Source organism: Tyto alba, unplaced genomic scaffold (assembly GCF_018691265.1).
Source record: "Tyto alba isolate M040663 unplaced genomic scaffold, T.alba_DEE_v4.0 Super-Scaffold_1000006, whole genome shotgun sequence".
NCBI classification, from domain to species: Eukaryota; Metazoa; Chordata; class Aves; order Strigiformes; family Tytonidae; genus Tyto; species Tyto alba.
In genome coordinates, this window is record NW_024881272.1 from 29,975,323 (window position 1) to 29,993,987 (window position 18,665).

Consider the following 18,665-nt stretch of genomic DNA (forward strand, 5'->3'; position numbering starts at 1 on the left):
GTCTGTCTTCCTTCTCATGGCCTCAAGCCACACCAGGGGAGGTTTAGACTGGACATTAGGAAAAATTTCTACCCTGAAAGGGTTGTCAAGCACTGGAACAGGTGTCCCAGGGAAGTGGTTGCATCACTATCCCTGTGGGTGCATTTAAAAGACATGTAGATGTCGTACTTAGGGACATGGTTTAGTGGTGGACTTGGCAGTGCTAGGTTAACAGTTGGATTTGATGATCTTAAAGGTGTTTTCCAACCAAAACGATTCTATGATTTTTTGCAACTGAAGGCCTGGCCACATGAAGGCACTACCAGGTTTTGCCCCACTTGCATCCCCCATGCTGTCTCTGGATGGGGAAGCACATGAGACCATCTCCTTCACAGAACCCTGTGGGTGTTGGTCGCTACAACATCACTGAGCATGAAAAATACCCTCAGAAGTTAAGATACCAGTCCCTGTACCAGAGTGATGTGCAGCGGTACCTGAGCAACTTGCAGCAGGATGCCTACTTGCTGTAAGTCTGACAGACAAGAGGGTCGTAAACGGTTTCACATTGGCTTACAGGAAAATCATCTTGAGCAGCTTTGGGGAGACTGAGTGCACGTTACTGACACCACACCTGATGTGAGATGGGATGACTGTGTAGTTAAAGCACTGGATCAGGACTGAGAAACACTCGCCAGCCACACTGCAGGTTTCTTCTGTGGACAGGGAGGTTGGTGTTGCTGCTCATCTCCCCTCCCAGGAAAGCAAGGAGACCTTCGTGCTCCCCCACTGCGTAGGGGTAGTGGGAGGGTTAAATAACTGCTGGCTCTCAAGGCAATCCACAGATGCCAAGGTGGGTGGTGTTGTATCTTGTGAAATGCAATTTGCCTGCAGCGGAGGTGTAGGCAAATAGTTTCCATCGAGTTAGAGCAGGCAGCCTGGGAAGGAACTGGGAGGTGGATGGATAATCAGGCTGCCTGGACTCATTCCCAGTGCTGGCACTGGACTGCTCAATGGCCCTGAACAAAAAATCACCTTCTCAGGCTGTGCCTTGGTTTACCCATCTGAGGAAGGAAGATAACAAGGCTTGCTTTCACCACAAAGGGCTTTGAAATCGCTGGTGTGAAAACCCTGTGAAGCAGTTAGGAACTGTACTAATGAGAGACCTCAGGATAGCCCTCAGCTCTCACCTTTGCTTGTGGCCAAGATTAGCAAACTGCTGCGGTGGCACTAGGGGCTGACAGCTCTGCAAAGGTCTTTCTTCATCTCCAAAGAGTAGTTAGAAATCGGTCTTGGCTGAATGTAACTCGTCAGCTTTCAGCGGGGCAGCCAGAAGTTCGCTGTCCTATGATGGAGGAGGCATAATGAAATCTGGCTTTCAGTATTGCCCAGCTTTGTTAATCTTGCAGTTCCATTAGGAACAAAAAAAAAAAAAAAATCTGAACGGTGAGCAGGACTTGGAATTCAAACACCTCTCTCTGATCAAATAGTGCTGGCTCCAAAATGACTTTTCAAGTTACAGCTGTGCTTTTAAGGGAATAGCCAGGCTTTTAAGAGCTCTCTTCACCTCCATGCTCGTTAAGACGACTAACGAGATTAATCCAGCCAATAATTCGAGCCCACTGAATTGCATCTTCTTTCCACGGGGAACGTCTCAAGCCTGTTGCTAAAAACAACTGCAGTGATCTGATTTCTGCTCCATGTTGTCCAGATACCTCTGAAGAAATCACAGCTTTCCAAACATGAGATAGTGCTGGGAAGCCCAAATCAGTGAATAAACGGTAGATGCGCCAGTGGATGAGACGTGGTAGATGAAAATACAGCGTGCTGGCATGCAAGTCAAGAGATAGGAAACAACTTAAGCCTTGTTCTGTGCTAATAAAACACTAAGACAACCAGCAGTCTTTTCTGTCAAGTAATCAATAATTTCCACCTTGGCCAAGCGACACACTGGAGAAGAGGATGCCAGATACTGCACGTCCTGCGAAGCAAGGACCGCTGGGGAGCACAGCTCGTGCAATATGAAACATTTCCTTCCAAATGATGCTACTGAAAGAAGTGGCACATACTTGTTATGGGCATGGTGGTGTTACTCCCAGGCCCACCAGTACAACTACAGCAAGAGCTGGGTCTGAGGAAGCACAATTATAGCAGAGTAGTTCGGTGTTCTGTAACTGCCTACGTAACTGTCCTGTGACAACTTTAAAGCAGCTGTGTGCAAGGGTCTGCATCACAAGCTGTGACGTACAGCTTCACTCAGACTAACAGTGCAAGTGTTTATAAGCAGCTGGAGGGAATTAGGGGGAATTTAGTGTCATCATCCCAAATGATGTAGGATGTATTAAAGCTTAGAGGCAATGGAGAAAGTGAAATGGAGTGAGAGGCTTATCAGTGTGTTGTGGTTTGAATGCAGAGGGCAACTGAGCAACACAGAGCTGATCAAGTGCAATCCTCACTCCTTCCCCCTCAGGGGTGGGGAGGAGAAAATAACAAAAGGCTCAGGGGTAGAGACAAGGACAGGGAGGGACGACGCACCAGCCGAGGCCACCAGCAAAAGACAGACTCATTAAGGGAATTAAAAAAGAACATCAGTCCAGTTTGAACACCACCACCACCAATCCTCCAGAGTAGGATAAGGAGAAGTGTTACCACATCCTAAAGCCACCTCCCCACACCTCTCCCTTCCTCCCGGGCTGAGCTTCGCTCCACCCCACCAGTGGTGCAGGGGATGGGGGCTGCGGTCAGGTCGTTACCTGTTGTTTCTGCCCATCCTTCCTCCTCAGGGTGAGGACTCCTCACACTCTCCCCCTGCTCCCTCCTCACAGGAGACTGTCCTCTACAAACCTCATCTGGCATGAGTCCTTCCCACAGGCTGCAGCCCTTCGTGAACGACAGTGGGAGCTTCCCGCAGAGTCCCAGCCTTCTTTGGGCACAGCCGCCTGCCCCACGTGGGCTCCTCCACGGGCTGCAGGGGGGCATCTGCTCCACTGGTGACCTCCACGGGTGGCAGGGGGACAGCCTGCCCTCTCAGCATGGGCTGCAGGGGGGTGGGTCTCTGCTCCAGCACACTTCCCAACACTCCTCCTCCTTTCTTCCACTGACCTCGGTATTTGCAGGCATCTTCCTCACAACTCCAACCCTTCCTCTCAGGTTCATCTTCTTAATTATGTTATTGCAGAAGCGTGGCCACTTTTGCTAATTGGCTTGGCCTTGGCCAGAGGTGGGGCTGACTTGGAGCTGGAGGAGCTTTGAGAAGCTTCTCACAGGGGCCACGGCTGTAGCCCCCTCCCCTGTTACCAAACCGCTCCCCCAGCACACAGTGGTAACAAAGGATGGCCATAAAAATGTACTGGGAGTACACTGGTTCACTTAGAGTTAAGTTTTATTAAGACTCATACTAGTGTTTAGACCAGACTGGAATAATTAAATCTAGGTGTAATTACATGTTAGTTGTGGCTGATTAAGTATGCTAATTAATCTGCAATTATCCTTTGGTGGGGAGATAATTGAACACAGGTAAAATTGCAGTGATTTAAGGAAATTCTGATTATTGTTCTAGAGAGGCAAGCAAAGGAGGTCTCTGAGGTGAAACGCCCGAACAGCGATGTGGGTGAGCACAGGCTACACAAATACCACTGGGGTAAGGAGAGAGGGTTGTGGAATGCAGCGTCAGTCGGGGCCAGCACGGCATGAGATTAAAGGAAGGCAGGGCTCTGGCACCCGCACAGCGGCCGCGCTGGGGCTGGGGTGTTTGGCAGCCTGGATTTCAGGAGAAAGCCCGGGAGCTCCTCTCTGGGAAGAGAGCACTGGGAGAGGATGCAGCAGCTGCGAGCAAGGGAGGAGCAGGAATACCTCCAACTAAGCCTACAGAGCTGCTGTGAAGGCATTTTTCAAGGAAGCAGGAGATGTGGATGAGAAACTCCTTAGGCTAAAGAGTGAGCTGAATCTTCATTGTTGCTTCTGTGGCTGCTCATTCAAACCAGGGATTAGACTTATTAGCATGAAGTGGGAAGAATGAAGTAGTTATCCATCTCAGCGGCTGTAGCACCTAAATCCAAAACGGGGTTTTGTCCTCCTTGAACAAAATGCTACAGGGACAGAATGAGGTGGGGGGGGTGAAAAATCAGGATAATTGGCATCATGAGTCTAGGTGGAATTAGTGGGGCGTAACTGAAGGCCTAAGGCTCAGCTAGAAGGTGTTTGTTTTGTACAGGTGTGTCTTGGGCTAGAGATAAGGGTAGACTCACAGGCTTCAAAGACATTCCTTCAAAGCTGTTTGAAACACTGGGCTCCTGTCGCAATGCCTCTGGTCTCTCACGCAGACAGCAGCTTTTCTCAGTAATCGCTGACCATTTAAAACAATACAGTAAGCATGAGAAATGATAAACACAGTTGTTGAAAAGTAAGTCATCATTCATTCGGAGACATCACTTTGGCTGGCTAGATCTTTATTTTAAATAGCCCATACAACCAAAATTTAAGAGCAACAGCAATTATGCATGTGCATGTGTGTGACTGATACAGTTACAGTACCCAATCACGTCAGACAAAGTTTGCCAATAAATTAAGGAATGAAAAAAAACAAATACAGTGCATACCTAAAGATCATCAGTACATAAGTGAGAGAAACACAGCCTAAGTAAAAGTATTTGCATATCCTCTAGCTGTTTTAACTTCGCCCTTTGAAAGCTAACCAAACCCATCCTTGCTCTGGGCAGATTATTTTTACAAGCACTGGGCTGAATCGCAGCTTTGCCCCAGGGACAAGGAAACTGCTCTTGTGCCGCTTCCCTCAGAGGGCTAGGTTACACCCCGAGAATCAGCGTCTGCCTTCCTGTGTACCCCGGAGCCTGGAAGGGTGCAGCAGACACCCCTGGATCACTGACACAGCTTCCCCTCCTGCCCAGCTCTGCAGCTCGGGCAGTGCTGCAGGTGCTCTGCATGGGCTGTGTCTCCCCTCGGCCGGCTGCCCCTGCCACCAGTCCCCCGCGCGGGATTTTCCGGGGTGCCTTATTTGCACACAACTTGCCCAGCACGCATCACTGAGTAAAAGGCCAAGCTTATTCTTGTTACTGCTTTATCATTGGTTTCATCTGGACCGTAAACATCCATCTATCAATAAATAAAATCATTGGTTTAGCATATAAAAATTACAACGCCTCCCACTGGTAACTGTTCTAAAAAGTTTGTCGTGTTACTGCTGACACAAGTCTCAGGAAAATGACTTTCTTTTCCCTCAAGCTCAGTAAGGTTTCAAGTAACAATTTGAAGTACTGCTTGGAGAAGACACGGGCTTGGTTTGGAACCGTGTTTCTGGCTACTGGGTCAAAACATTTCCACACTTCTACCTTGGACTCTATGAAGTGTGTGACTGTGCTGTTCTCACCAGCGAGCAGCAGAAGGGGAACTGAACAGTACTTACTATTGATTTCCTCTCCAGGTGACTGAAACAGTCCTTTTACAAAGCCTATCAATCTAATCCAGCTAAAACGAAAAGCAAAAATGTCCCTTGAGTCCAAGCCAAAGCCTGTGTATATCAAGACTCACAACAAGAGTTGTTCTTATTCACAGCCCCTAGCTCTAACAAACCTTAGATAAATAAAGCTTTGACTTCCTTTTCCTACTGGCCAGGGCAGAACGATCTGAAATAACCCACATCTTCCTCCAACTGGGTATTCATAAGGCACTAAAATTAAGCAACAACCAAAACCCCCAAAATTCAAAACCAACAAAATCCAGATAAACTGACCCACAACCAGTAAAAACTGAAAAGGAAAACTTGATTTTATGAAATAGCAGCAAATTTTTTCAGTAGTCTGTGAAGCCAGAACATTGATATTTTGGGGCAAAAACCCAATGCACCATTAGCCAATTCCAAACTACCTAAAACCTACATCCACTGACACTTTACAATCAAAATCAGTACAAATCTGATAGGCACAAGTAAAAAGCATTTTCTTCACACCTCGATGCTGGGTTCTGAAACCGAAGCCACTGTTTGGGAGTTGAACTGCTCCGCTGAGATTACAGTACAGTGTAACCCGAGCAGTGCAGCAGCAGTACACCGCCACGCCAGGCAGCGCTGCGCGGCCGGCAGACTGCGCTACCATCGCTAGGCTGTCCTACTGCAGGTTACCGACCGGAGGCAAATGTTTTTAACATCGTGATTAACTCGACAATGCATTCAGCTTTGGCACCTATTTCTGAGCCCTCCCTGCTGTTTTTAAAAGTAATGTTAAACGTAGCTATAGTATACAGCTGGTGTAACTCTTTATCCTTTCCAATTATTTCTCTTATGCTTGGAAATAGGTGAGATCACCTATGTCACTGCATTAGATACAAAGGCTAGCACTTAAGATTTCTTAAAAACAATCACTCTGAGTTTGGAAAATTGGTTTCAAAACATACAAAGAAATACTAAACATAAATTTATAAAGCAGGAATTCATACCTTTAAACATCAACAAGAATGAGCTTATTTGGAGAGCAATAAAGCTTTTTTTTTTAAAGGACATACTGACTAGCTATAGATAAATTCATCTTTCCCTGATTGCTTGCTTAGGTCATCCAGGCTCAGTGCCTTGCAGCTTTGCAGATTTTGTCATACACTTCTGGAAAGGCATCCTTGCAATTCATTTGCTCCCTCAGTTTGTGGTATAAGGAACCATCAAACATATCCCAGAACTCCTCACGGGTCATATAGCAATCTGCATACAGCATCTGGAAGCTTGAGAAAAAAAAAAACAGAAAAGAAAAGAAAAAAAAAAAAAAAAAGGAGACAGAGATTCAGTATTAATTGTACCACAAGATTTGAAAGAGAATGTAATAAAAAAGTAATTCAGGGCAAGCTATGAATCGCAAATATTCAACAAAAAAAACCCATCAAAAATGCTTTTTAAAAACATGCAAATATAATTGCTCACATGGATAACACTGAGGCACTCAGCTAATTATTGTTTGTGGATTTAACATTACCATGATCTCTTTTCCAAGAGGAGATAGCATGTAATGGTGGAAACAGCAGAATACTGCTACAGTCATTTTGGAGTTGGGAAAAGAAAGCCATTAAAATAACTGTTGCTTTTAAAATATGGTTCAGAACACTTCTTTAGCCATCAGTGTATTGATATGTTCATTACATTTGCTACTACAAAGAGAAAAGGAGGAGGACTAAAAAATGTGTATAGAACAGCGGTTCATTTTTAGACATCCCAACCATCTGCAGCCAAATTTTCTGACAACTTGTATTCTAACAACCTGTGTTCACAGAAACACAAGTCTAGAGAGAACTTCGGAAATTCCCCCAAACAAGAGTCTGGCCCCTTGCACAGAAAACCACACATAACCTAAACTCTCCCTGACAAATACTTTTCTAACTGCTTTTCAAAGCATGCTTTCCTTTTTCTTTCATTCAAAACCTTTTAATTCCGGTTTCAAAAAAAGGGAAGTATTTTTTTCTGCACGGTTTCTTACAACCCATGCAGGTACAGTCATAGCATCTCATGTTAGTGTGTGTTACAAAATGTATTCAAGGCAGATGGAGCAATGCGTTCTTTGACATTTTACAGTTTCCTTGAACTGGACTTTGAGAACGTAACTGGGAAGGAGAAAGCCTGCCAAATCAGACCAGGCCAAGATGATAAATTTATAGTGTAAATGAAGCTCAGTGTAACAAAGGTCCATTTACAAAAATAAATGAAATCCTTATTTAGCTGTGGACTCTTCCTTACTTTCATACTGTGTGCTCTAAAATGCAGCCAGCATCAGAGTACAGCAGTAAAACACAACTGTTACATAAAAGCTCTATTGTTGTGTGTGATTACGAAACTGTAAGATTAAGCATTTATCCATTGTTCATTTCCTGGTGACAGGCAGAGAAGAGACAAAACTTTGTTAGTAAAGAGCTTTAAATTAAAAGCTTAATTTCAAGTTAATTAAAAAAAGCTTAAAATTAACTTTGGGTTGCTTTGTTCTCTGGCAGATCACTTATTGCAGCTAAAAGTCATTTACACTCTCCAAATCATCTCAAAGCAGACTCACCATTGTTACTCAGACACATGGGATATAATCACTGTTAGACTGAGAAGTAGGTCAAAAACGAAATGTGGATAAATTATACTGATGGTGTTAAAAAGACCATGTAGTTGTTTTTTGTTCCTGAGAAACAAGCCTGTAACTGCTTCTCCACTGACACTACTACAGCAAATTAGGCTGGCACGAGTCCGCGACAGATGGTGGGCACGTATCTCACGCCTACTGTGGTCCCACGGAATAAGAATCGGGGCAGGGAAAAGGAAGCTATGGAAGTGTAAGTTGTGAGGGAGGAAAGACTCCCACCACCACATAGGGACTGGCAGGGGAGAGCCAAGGCTGGCCTCCCCGTGCAAGGACTGGGCAGAGCTGCAGCACGACGCTGCAAGGACTGCAGGGAGCAGAACAGTCCCAAGGGCAGGCAGGGAAGCTGTCCAAACTTTAACAGCCTGTCGGATTCCTGGAGGGACTGCGGCCAAAACAGCACTTGCTCTGCCCCTGCTCTGCCCCGGCCAAGCCTCTGTGTGCAAGCTCAGCAGCTGCCCTCCCGAGGGCTGGGTGAGCCAGCCCTGCCCAGCGGGCACCGGCCCGTCGCTCTGCAGAGCAACGGGTCAATGCACAGTCAGCACAGACCTGCTGAGGCCCTTCGGCACCTGCGTGCACGGATGTGCTGTGTCGCAGCAGAAACCCTACTCCCGGCGCAGCCCAGAGCTGAAAGGATGCGCAAGGCGACCCGAAGCTACCCAGCTCCCAAATACATTGCAAGAACTTCAGCCAGTGCGCTCGTTCGTTTGGGTTTGCAGCCAAATAATGAAAGTAGGATCATATTTTAAAATTGTAACACCAAAATTAGTAATTAAAATTAGTTTTCAATTACTTTAGTTGTCAAATTATTGCAATATTAAAGTGCCGTAGTAATAATTAACTGTGATTAAACCACACGGGTGTAAATTATATGGCATTATTACTATTCTAAGGAGCAGGATCCTTACCCATGTACACTTCTTACAAACTTCTCCATTTGCCTCATTGAAGCCCTGGCTTCAAATTGTTTCCTTTTGGGCTCTCCATAAGCTCCTATATCCACGTAGAGTTCTGCTTCATCCCCTTTTGGGTGGACCATACCAGGATTATTGGGCAATATGAAAGGACATAACCAAAGAGGGTACACCTGCAGAGGTAAGAAAGCACTTATTTTTAACAAAATCACTTATTTTTAACAAAACAATCCTTTAAGCTATTTCTTAATAAAGGTGATAAAATGAAGAGTTAATAGGACTTCTTACTAATTTGGGATCAAAATTTACAAACCTCTTCCTTCCCAGTTCCCTTGATGCGGTTCTTAGCTCTGCTTTCTAATGACCGTAACACAAATAGATTGAGATGCTCAGAATATGTCTTGTGTCCCCCTAGAATTACATCTCCTCACCCTTAAATATTTGAAACGAAAAAAAAAAAATAAAAAAAAAAATCTCTGATCCCAAAGCAACAACTGAATACACATTCCGAGTAAAAGGAGAATGAAGAGTTTTCTTTTCTAGGTCAGTCCAATATTGAAATTGCCAAGTTCATACTTCTTAAACTAACCAAATTAAACTCAGAAATAAAAGCAAGAAAGGGACATTAATTCCCACAGTTGGGGTTTAGTAAGACTGCCAGTCATTCTGTGTGAAAGAAAAATCAGTCCAAGTGTTACTAAGCGATAAAATCTTTTAGAAGTGTTTGCCTTCCACTGAAGTTTGAATCACATTTTTTTTTTAATTTTTCAGAAGGCTGTGTTCCTTTTTCTGCAGCCTTGCATCATAGTCTTGCAAAGCACAATACTCCCCAGGATACAATAATGACCTTCTACATGAGCAGACTATTATGTCTTAAGATCATCAGTCACAGTTCTTATTACACACAGTCCAAGATTCGCTGCATTTTAAAAGCACGTGTTCTTACATTAAGGTCAACGTGGAAGGTTTGGATAGATTTTTCAAGGCTCTTCATTGGCACCAACATGTCCTGTACAACATGGTGTTGCTCGTACAGCTTTCGAATAGCTTCTCCTTGGGTGAGTTTTAACAAAGAGATTTTTGGAGGCACCATCCAGCCAAACAGGTAACGGAAAACAGGGTTATTGCCAAAAGGAATTATATCCTTTAAAAAGGAAAGAAAAGAAGTTTGACTTAAGTATGTGTAAGTGAACCAGAAGACAATAGTTCAGAATCCTCAGAGCAATATTAAGCCAGATTTTCAATACATTTAACTGCTGATACTTTTCCTAGACTACTACAACACAAATATGAACAAATAAGAGAGGCCTGGACTGAACTTAGCTACACAGCCCTGCCCTAAGCCTCCTCCTGTTACAATGATCCATTTTCAGTCATATGAATCACAACATACTCTATCCCAAATACTTTCAGAGAATGAAGTTCAGAGAACAGTAGGTTATTATCTTAAACCAGCTAAGGAAGAAGTGCATAAGAAGCTAAACTTACAGAACTCTTGCAAGAATAAACACATACAAGATCAGTTCTTACAAGAATTTGAAAGCCATAAAATTTTAAGTACTTCCTGCACAGCCAACTCCTGTTTAATTTCTCTGGGAGCTGAAAGGATCCAGTATCTCACTCCAGAGATACAAAATGTAGCAATGGGAATCTTTCAGAACGCCAAATAAAGTTTTGCGTAAATGCACATCACAACAAATACATTTACGAAACTCAGTAATGGCCTTATTGCATAATTACTGTTCTGAATTTAGGCAGGGCCAGCTTTCAGCCATAACTTCACATTCATGTTTTTTCTACCACCTGACTTTGAAAGTCACTTAGTAAATATAAAAGCTTAGTGCTGAAATATGTAATTAAAGTCTAAAGTCAGAAAATCATGAAAACAGAAATTAGGAGGTTGTGATATCACGCCTTATATATAAAGAAGTGCCTTTGGACTTGTTTTGCCCAAATGCAGCACTTTTAAATTTGCCATAAATTTCACCATTTTCTTCTGCCATGAAAGCCAGAGGTGTTGCCAAGAGGAAGAAGGTACATTGTACCTACGGTGGGAAAGAGCAGAGTACCTTCCTGCAGATGTTATTTTAATTTTGAAACTGTTCTTACCTGAAGCTCCCAGAAGATACTGCGTGTATGTCTGTGGTAATAATGTCTTGAGGGAATGTATTCTATTCCAGTCCTGTCAGCTTTCAAATACTTCTCCACGTGCTTAAAGAACCACGGCTTGTAGTAGTTGCCAATTCTGTTTATCTACAAAAAAACATGCATTCATTAGCAAACACCAACACAGGTAACAGTTACACCTTACCAAACAACATTAAGTATGTGCCCAAATTTCTTTACTGTGAAAAATCAGTTACACCCTCTGTGACAGTTTGAATGAGACTGTCACAAGAGATCTAGGGAGCCTTCATTTCTCCAACTGCATGGCTCCTTCTTACCTTTCTTGCCAATAAGGTTTAATTTAAACAAGGCTTGCCTGTTACAAGCTAATTAAGAGACCACAAATGTGACAGAACTGAATTCCTAAAACACCGGTTTCTCAACCCATCCTTAATCCAAAGTCTCATTATGGCAGAGGAGAAACACCCAGGTTGAGGGTTGCAGTGACCAGGTGCAGGTCCTTCCTCTAAATATCCCTGAGGTATTTCACCAATATTAACTGCAGTGAAAGCTTGGTGGGAAAAGTTACTCTTAATAACTGCAGTTTAAAACAGCATTGTTCTGTATATGGGAGAAGATACTTCTTCCTTAGGTACTGCAATGAAAAGGCTGTAGACTAAAGTATTTGCTAGATTAATGAAATCAGTGGGTCACTTCTAATCAATAGAAGGCGTTTAGAGTACAGACTCTGTTGTAGTAGCAAAGAGCTATAATCTAAAATATTCTGATGGACACCACATTAAAAGATTGTTCCAATCTTATAATGATTCTGGTTTTATATTGGCATATAGTACAGTTTCAGTTATAACTCTGGGGGTATTTTTTTCCTTTGTGAGTAACTTCCCTTTAGTTACCTTGCTTTGCTCGGCTTCATCAGTCAAGACTCCTGTCATGATGACTGCTTCTTCCAAAGAATACACAAGTCCTTCCACAAAACTATTCTCCTTTTTCTTAGATTCTTCAGTAAACTTTTCACAAATCTTCTGCAGTCCTCTCACAGGCTCGTAATGTATTTTGACATATTTCTTGGCAGGAATCATTTTTATTTCTGCTGCAACCAGGAAACCCAGAGTACCACAAGACCAAGGCACTGCATAAAATAGGTCTGAATTTTCAGTCTGCAAAAAGTATGTCATACTAAATCATATATCCATACCGATAACTGTCAATGACATTGTAAATGATAGCAAAATAACATTTTGTCTTACTGGTGAACATCTCACAAGGCTTCCATCAGCAAGAACAAGTTCATAGGCCACACAGGTATGTTGAAAAAGTCCATATATATGGGATGAAGACTCAATGCCAGTTCCCATGATCAGGCCACCTTATCAAGAAAGCACATAACAAATCAAATGAAACGCGCTCCAAGAGGAAGGTGGTTTATGAGAACAAATGCCCACTTTCAAGCTCTGGGCATGACTTTTAAGACTATTAAAAAAAAAAAAAAAAAGAAAAAGGAAGTGCTTATAACTTAAATACCACAACAGAACATAAGGTTCAAAAGAGTATTTCTGGAACCTTTAAAATAATTTAACATGTTACTGCATAAAAAGCTAATGAAAATGCAGCAAAGGCAGCAAGTCTCTTGTTGTCACAATGACCCTTACCTACTGTAAGGTCATCAAGCTCTGGTACCACAGGAATAGTCCAGCCCATGGGATTCAGGTGTGCAGTCAACTGGCCCATGGTCACCAAAGGTTCCACACGAACAATCTGAAAAGCAAAAAAACACAATTCCCCCGCTCCGCAAACATAAATTAAGTGTTCAACATTAACGATGACAAAATACAGCTAACTGGATTGTACTTCCATCTGTTATCAGAATTCAGAGACTTACTTTCCTAAAAGCACTACTAAAAATAGTTGAAACTGTTTAGTGATTCCTCCTCTGCCTCAACATCTTGTTGCTCAGTCCCCCAAACCATAAATCAATCTGGTCTTTCAGACTTCAGCACATAAAAGCTAAGCAATTCCATATGCTGGGTTTTTTGGATAGAATGATCCAAGCACACACTGTAAAGCCTGAAATTTGGTCGATCTACTGCTACAAAAATCCTTTGTTCTTTTATCAAATCTAACCTCCTCTTCAGTTACAAATACAGTAAAAAAAGCTGAACCTTCATTATTATGAAAGCTTTGTGACCAATTTGTTACCTGTCTTTCACTGTCCACTTCCAGAACATCCATTAAGTTGATCATGATGTTCTTATGGATCTTCTTATACTTCCCAACACGAAGTGATACAGTCAACCACCCGGGCCGGCCAGTGCACATATATCTTTTGCTGCCTTCATTTTTCCACTCCCGAACCTGCAAGAGGTAACAACTGAACCGATGCTGTAAGGCATACACGTTGTCAATAATATATACCAGAAACATTTTTCCCTTGCTGTGAAAAGAGTGTTCAGAAATATTGTTACTCCTCTACATACATGTTACCTGCAAGTAACAAAGCCTGGATGTCTCTATGTTGAGTAGCGACACTTTGGAAGCCTCTCTGCAGACCTCTGAACTTCTAAAAAAAATACCACCAAATGAGTCTAGTTATGTAAAGGAAGCATTTCTAATACCCTGCAGCTTTTGGGTTTTTTTGGAGATGGGATTCAGAAAACTAGAATGAAAGTTTTAAAAACCTACAGGAAAACTTATACTTGAAGGGAGGAATTATCACTGTCATATAAAATGTCAGTTCTGTGAAAGTTAATTAAACAATGCCTCCTCCTAAGCACACCAAAAAATGGTCTGAGCCTGAAAACAAATGGACAAAGAGAGAAAAGTTGAGAAGGAAAATGTGTAAGCCGTACACGATCCACAAATTTTGCAAAGCCACAGTGGTTAACATTTGGAGAACAAACACCAATTGTAGCATTTTGAACAAAGCTCAATTGCTACTACCGCTGGTGATAAAAAACCCAGCCCCAAAGAGTAACTCTGTGCGCATTAATATCCATCTGTATCTGCAACGAACATGAGAGACAAGGAAGAGAACAGAAGCGGACGTGACAGAATTACCATAAATATTAGAGAGCACAGAAGCATTAAAGACATCTGCATTTCCGGGTGGAAGAAAAGTTTCGGCTCCCCTTCAATCATCTCTAGAACTAACTATGCTGAGAAGCCGGATGTAAGTGGTATGAAAACACGGTATTAAGCCAAGCATTCAAGGACTAACATTTTTCATGTTACACACGCGCAGACACGTACGTGCCTGAGCCCTGTGAGTGTCCAGAGAGATTCACAGAGCATCTCTAACGATGTGACAGTGGCAGCAGCCAGGCAGCCGCATCTGGACCTGCCAGCTGTTGACGCCGCAACTTTGAGAGGAGTTTCAGACAGGAAAAAAAAAAAAAAAAACAACAAAAAAAAAAAACCAAACAAAACCCTCAGGGGCAAAAACACTCGCTGGCTTTTATTTGTTTGATTTTTCCCACTCCGGCTGCCGCAATGGGGTTCAAGGCTGGATTTTGACCCGGCCCCGGGCGAGGAGAGGGGGGGGAAGCGCCTCAGCGCCTGGCCCTGGGCAGAGCGGGACGGGGGACAAGCCGCCCCCCGGGCCGGGGCGGGGGGTGCTGCGGGGGGGGGGGGGGGACCCGGCCGAGCCTCACCTGCGCCTGGATGTGTCGGATGCGCTGGGCGTGCTGCCGCGGGGCGCTGTGGAGGCGCCAGACGGCCCAGGCGCGGAGTTGGTAGTAGACGTCGAAGAGGATGGAGAGCGGCAGGAGGAAGAGGCAGACGAAGACCCAGCGGTGGTGCACCAGCACGGCCTCCAGCCCCCGGTGCCGCACCCACAGCAGCAGCAGCAGCAGCCCGGCGCCCAGCGACCACACCGGCGACATGGCGGCCGCCCGCCCCGCACGCGCTCCCCTCACGGCCGCCGAGGCCCCGCCATGCCGCCGCCCGCCCCGCGCGCCCGCGCCCCATTGGCCGCCGCCCGCCTCCGCCGTGAGGCGACGGGAGGGGAACGGCCAATCAGAGAGCTCCGGGGAGATCGGACCAGGCGCTGAGGACGCCGATTGGCTGCGCGCCGCCGGCCCCCGCGCTCCCCTCAGCGCCGCGGCCGCCGGCCCCCCCCCCCGGCCCCCGGGACCCGCCGCGGGGGGTCGGCGGCCGGGGGGCAGCGGGGGATCGGGGGAAGCCCCGGGCAGGGCCGGACACCCCCCCCCCCGCCACCCCCTCAGGGCTGGGGACGGGGCCCGAGGCAGAGGGTGAGGGGGGTGTGAGGCAGGGGGACAGCGCCTGAGGCAGAGGGGACCTCCCAGTCAGGGCTGAGGGGTTACGGGGCTGGGGACAGGCGGCTCTGCGGTGGAGGTGTTGCGGTGGGCAGCGTCCCTCGGGCGAAGGGCTCGCCCGGGTTTCTTTGGGTTGGGGGCCGGAGCAAAACGGGTCCACGTAGCTCTTGTGCGCTCCCGTGGCGGCGTTTTAGGTACCTGTGAACCTGGCAGCGCAGGTGTCTCCCACGGGAAGTCGAAAGTTCCTGGAAAGAAGAAGGAGATAGCCCCCTCCGAAACGCAGCGTGCTCTCTAGAGCCCTGACAGAACAGCGGGGAGGGAAGATACGTAAAGTCTGTGAGGAAGATAAGGGGTTCTTTTTCAGGCTGAAGTCTATTCTGTCCCTTAAGAGGTGTGCAGTTTGAGAGGGCAGTGGCCGCCCCAGGAGCTGCTGATGCAGAGACCCTGCCGCAGCACCGCTGGCTTCCGAGAGGAACATGGTGTCGAGGTGTTTCATGAGGATGCTACAGCGGTGACAAGCGTAATAACGTGTCAGACGGTGCCTCTCTGCCAGCAGGAGAAACACCTTTTGCCTTTAGCTGCCACAGGAGATAACTCGGGAGCACCAGATTGGGAGAGTTCGCCGCATCAGAGCTCAGCTACAGCAGGCAGCCACACGTTGTAGTCTCCTTCAGGCAACTCGGAGGCTTTGTGTTGAACGCTGTTAATTTTTTTTTTTTTTTTTGTCCTACTTTTTTTATCGAAAGTCTGGTCTGAAACTTCCCAGCTCTGATGTTTGGAAATGGTTGTGTCATTTCCAGCCTAAATTTATTCATGGCCAAATTGTATCTGTTGCTCTTGTGCTTAGTCTGCCCATTAGCTCTTTTCCTTCTTATATCCGAGTCAATGTTATCTGCTTTTATTTACCAGTTTGCCTGCTGACTGAAATTATGCATGGAAAAGAAGTTTCCCATGTCCTAGCAGAGGTTATTTTAACCTCTCTGAAGAAGCTAAATAATTATTCTGATCTGAGTGTGACCAAGTATAGGGTTGTTGGATAACAGCATCATTTATTCATAAGGTGATATTTATACCTTCAGTGTAAATACTGTTTTGAAATTGTTTTTATGAAGACCCATTAAAAGTGTTTATAATGTTTTCCATGTTCTTCTCTTGTTTTTGTAAGGTCCTAGGCAGCAAGAAGGGAGTAGGTGAGCTCAAAGATTGCAGTGGGAAAATGTGCTTTCAAACAGAGAAGTGAATCACCATTAAGATTATGGTGAAATTGCTTGTGTACCTTGTGATGCCAAGTGTAGAAAATAGAGGAATCAGAAGGGGATGAGGGAATGGGAGACAGATGTTTTAAATGCTGACGTTTTTCAATTTTAGTTATTTTAGGTGTGAGCAAAACATCATCCAACAATCTATGTAGGCTTAGGAAAACATCATCTGCAAATCTGGCCTGAAAAGCTAACAGTCCCTCGGTATCTTCGGTAAGACTAAAATCCCCGGTCTCTTCAATTAAATTATCATTTTAAGTGTGTTTAAGCTGTTAGTGCTTCTTAAAAAAGCAGTCCTCTTCCCTTCCTCTCCTCCCTCCTGCTCCTGCCATCCCATCTACCCACTCATGCTGTTCTGGGCATGCTGTGCAGTACAAACGCTTCTGCTATCACTCAGTAAAACAGGTTGAGGAACTGATCTGACTGAAAAATTGAACTGTTTTTTAAATCATTTCTTCTTCTGCCTGGATCAGCTCTCTGGTGGAGTTCACCCCACACATGCTTGCGTGGGTGGGGTGCAGGGAGCAGAGCAGGGGCCTCTCACTGACCGTGCTGGAGCTACCCATCTGCTTGGTGAGAGTTCATCACAGATCCCCCCGCGATACTGCGCAGGACTCTGTTCATTACCAGGCAGGACTCAGTAATCACTACTCAAAGGCTTTTGGACAAAGAATGAAAAGATTCAGCTGTTTGTCTAAGGAAACAGTTAAAAAAGACATGATAATAATGAACAGAGCGTTTGAACTGCAGACAAAAGTAGGCTGAAAACTTCTGTCTCCCTAAGAAAAGTATCAAGAGGCGTTCAGTGGAACCAAAGGCAGACATTGAAAAGCATTAGAAAGCCCTTTTTTTTTTTCACGCAAGCTTGCACAGCCCTGGTACGGACTGCCACAGCGCTGCTGGTGAGTGGTACCAGGATGTCAAAAGGACGGGTGTTTTCATAGTAATAGTTATGAAAACGAATCAAGAATCTTGGGAAGGCTGCAAGACTTCTTAATTCAATAAACAAACCAGTACACGGTCACTAGGGGTTAGGAGAACATTTCCCTAGTCACCTGCCCTCAGGTTTCCTGCACGTTTGTTTGGCACAGAGCTGGTTCCGGAGGGCTGGAGGGAGGTGCTGTTCCAACTGCTGCGTGAGAAGCTCCCTCTGCTGAGAAAACCAAAGTATGTTCGGTCGCCTCGAAGGAAAAGCCTGTTGGGGGGACGAGGGCTGGAGCGGGGCTTTCTGACACCGGCAGGTTGACACGCGTCATTCTGGATATGGGCTGAACGAATCTTGAGAGCTTTCGTGCCTCCAGTAATTGAAGAAAAATGTCAAATTTCAGCTTGAAGGAAAAAATACAGGGCAATATTATCAGCTGCTTTATAGACCGATGATAGCAGAACAACTGCCAGAATATTCCAGAGGGATGACACATACTTACGTATTACCTCTGAAAGCAAAGAGTCATTTTGTGGCACAGACAGATTTAAAGCCAGGCTGCTCTGGGCAGTGCTCTGTGCCTTTTGGAGGCAAAGGAGGGCTGTACCAGGCGGGAGAAGCACGTACCCCAGCTAACACCTGACAGCCACGTCCTGGGGTTGGGATGTGTGTCCAGGGAAGGTGAGGAAGGGCAGCCAAACACTGCTAAATCCTTCTGATAGTGTAAACCTAAGTGGAAAATAGCTGGTGTGACGGTTCTGTCTGTCTGAGGAGCAGGGACTTAGGAACTGGAGTGGCTCCGTGTGACCCTTCTCCACTCAGATGCACATTTGTGAGGCCCAGGAGATTTCAAAAGACAGCAGAGACATTTCTACTGATGCTTGACTCATCAAAGCTGCACGATGAACCTTAGAAAACCTTCTTTTCAGAGGGTGTATGGGAAGAATGTGGTTTGCCTTATGTTGGTCAGTTGTCTGACTTCTGGATGGTGTTTTTTGAAAGGTGTTTATCAATAGAGTAGCCATTAGCCAGGACCCACTTCTCAGACAACTATTTCATGTTGAGGGAGTAGACATGCA

General features: G+C 45.2%; 2 protein-coding genes across 2 annotated transcripts in view; one reads left to right on the plus strand and one right to left on the minus strand.

The window, feature by feature from the left end:
- Positions 1 to 1,722, plus strand: part of LEXM (lymphocyte expansion molecule) — a 7,071-nt gene extending 5,349 nt beyond the window's left edge. Inside the window, 2 exon segments of the mRNA XM_033008757.2 lie at positions 375 to 505; positions 1,623 to 1,722. Of these exon segments, the coding sequence (XP_032864648.2) occupies positions 375 to 505; positions 1,623 to 1,722 (231 nt within the window).
- Positions 1,723 to 4,407: 2,685 nt separating this feature from the next.
- DHCR24 (24-dehydrocholesterol reductase) lies at positions 4,408 to 15,078 on the minus strand. The gene is made up of 9 exons (XM_033008832.2): positions 14,779 to 15,078; positions 13,328 to 13,483; positions 12,781 to 12,886; positions 12,379 to 12,497; positions 12,025 to 12,288; positions 11,114 to 11,257; positions 9,951 to 10,148; positions 8,999 to 9,177; positions 4,408 to 6,702 (listed from the first exon to the last, which is right to left on the minus strand). Exons 1-9 carry the CDS (start codon positions 15,007 to 15,009, stop codon positions 6,549 to 6,551), a joined length of 1,551 nt encoding a protein of 516 aa, XP_032864723.2. The 5' UTR covers positions 15,010 to 15,078; the 3' UTR covers positions 4,408 to 6,548.
- Between the last annotated feature and the right edge of the window lie 3,587 nt (positions 15,079 to 18,665).

Coding starts and splice junctions, on each gene's coding strand:
- DHCR24 (XM_033008832.2), bottom strand. CDS start 15,009: ATGTCGCCGGTGTGGTCGCTGGGCGCCGGGCTGCTGCTGCTGCTGCTG. Junction 13,484..14,778: donor TCCGACACATCCAGGCGCAG/GTGAGGCTCGGC, acceptor TACCTCTTGCAG/GTTCGGGAGTGGAAAAATGA. Junction 12,498..12,780: donor GCTTGATGACCTTACAGTAG/GTAAGGGTCATT, acceptor TTTCTTGATAAG/GTGGCCTGATCATGGGAACT.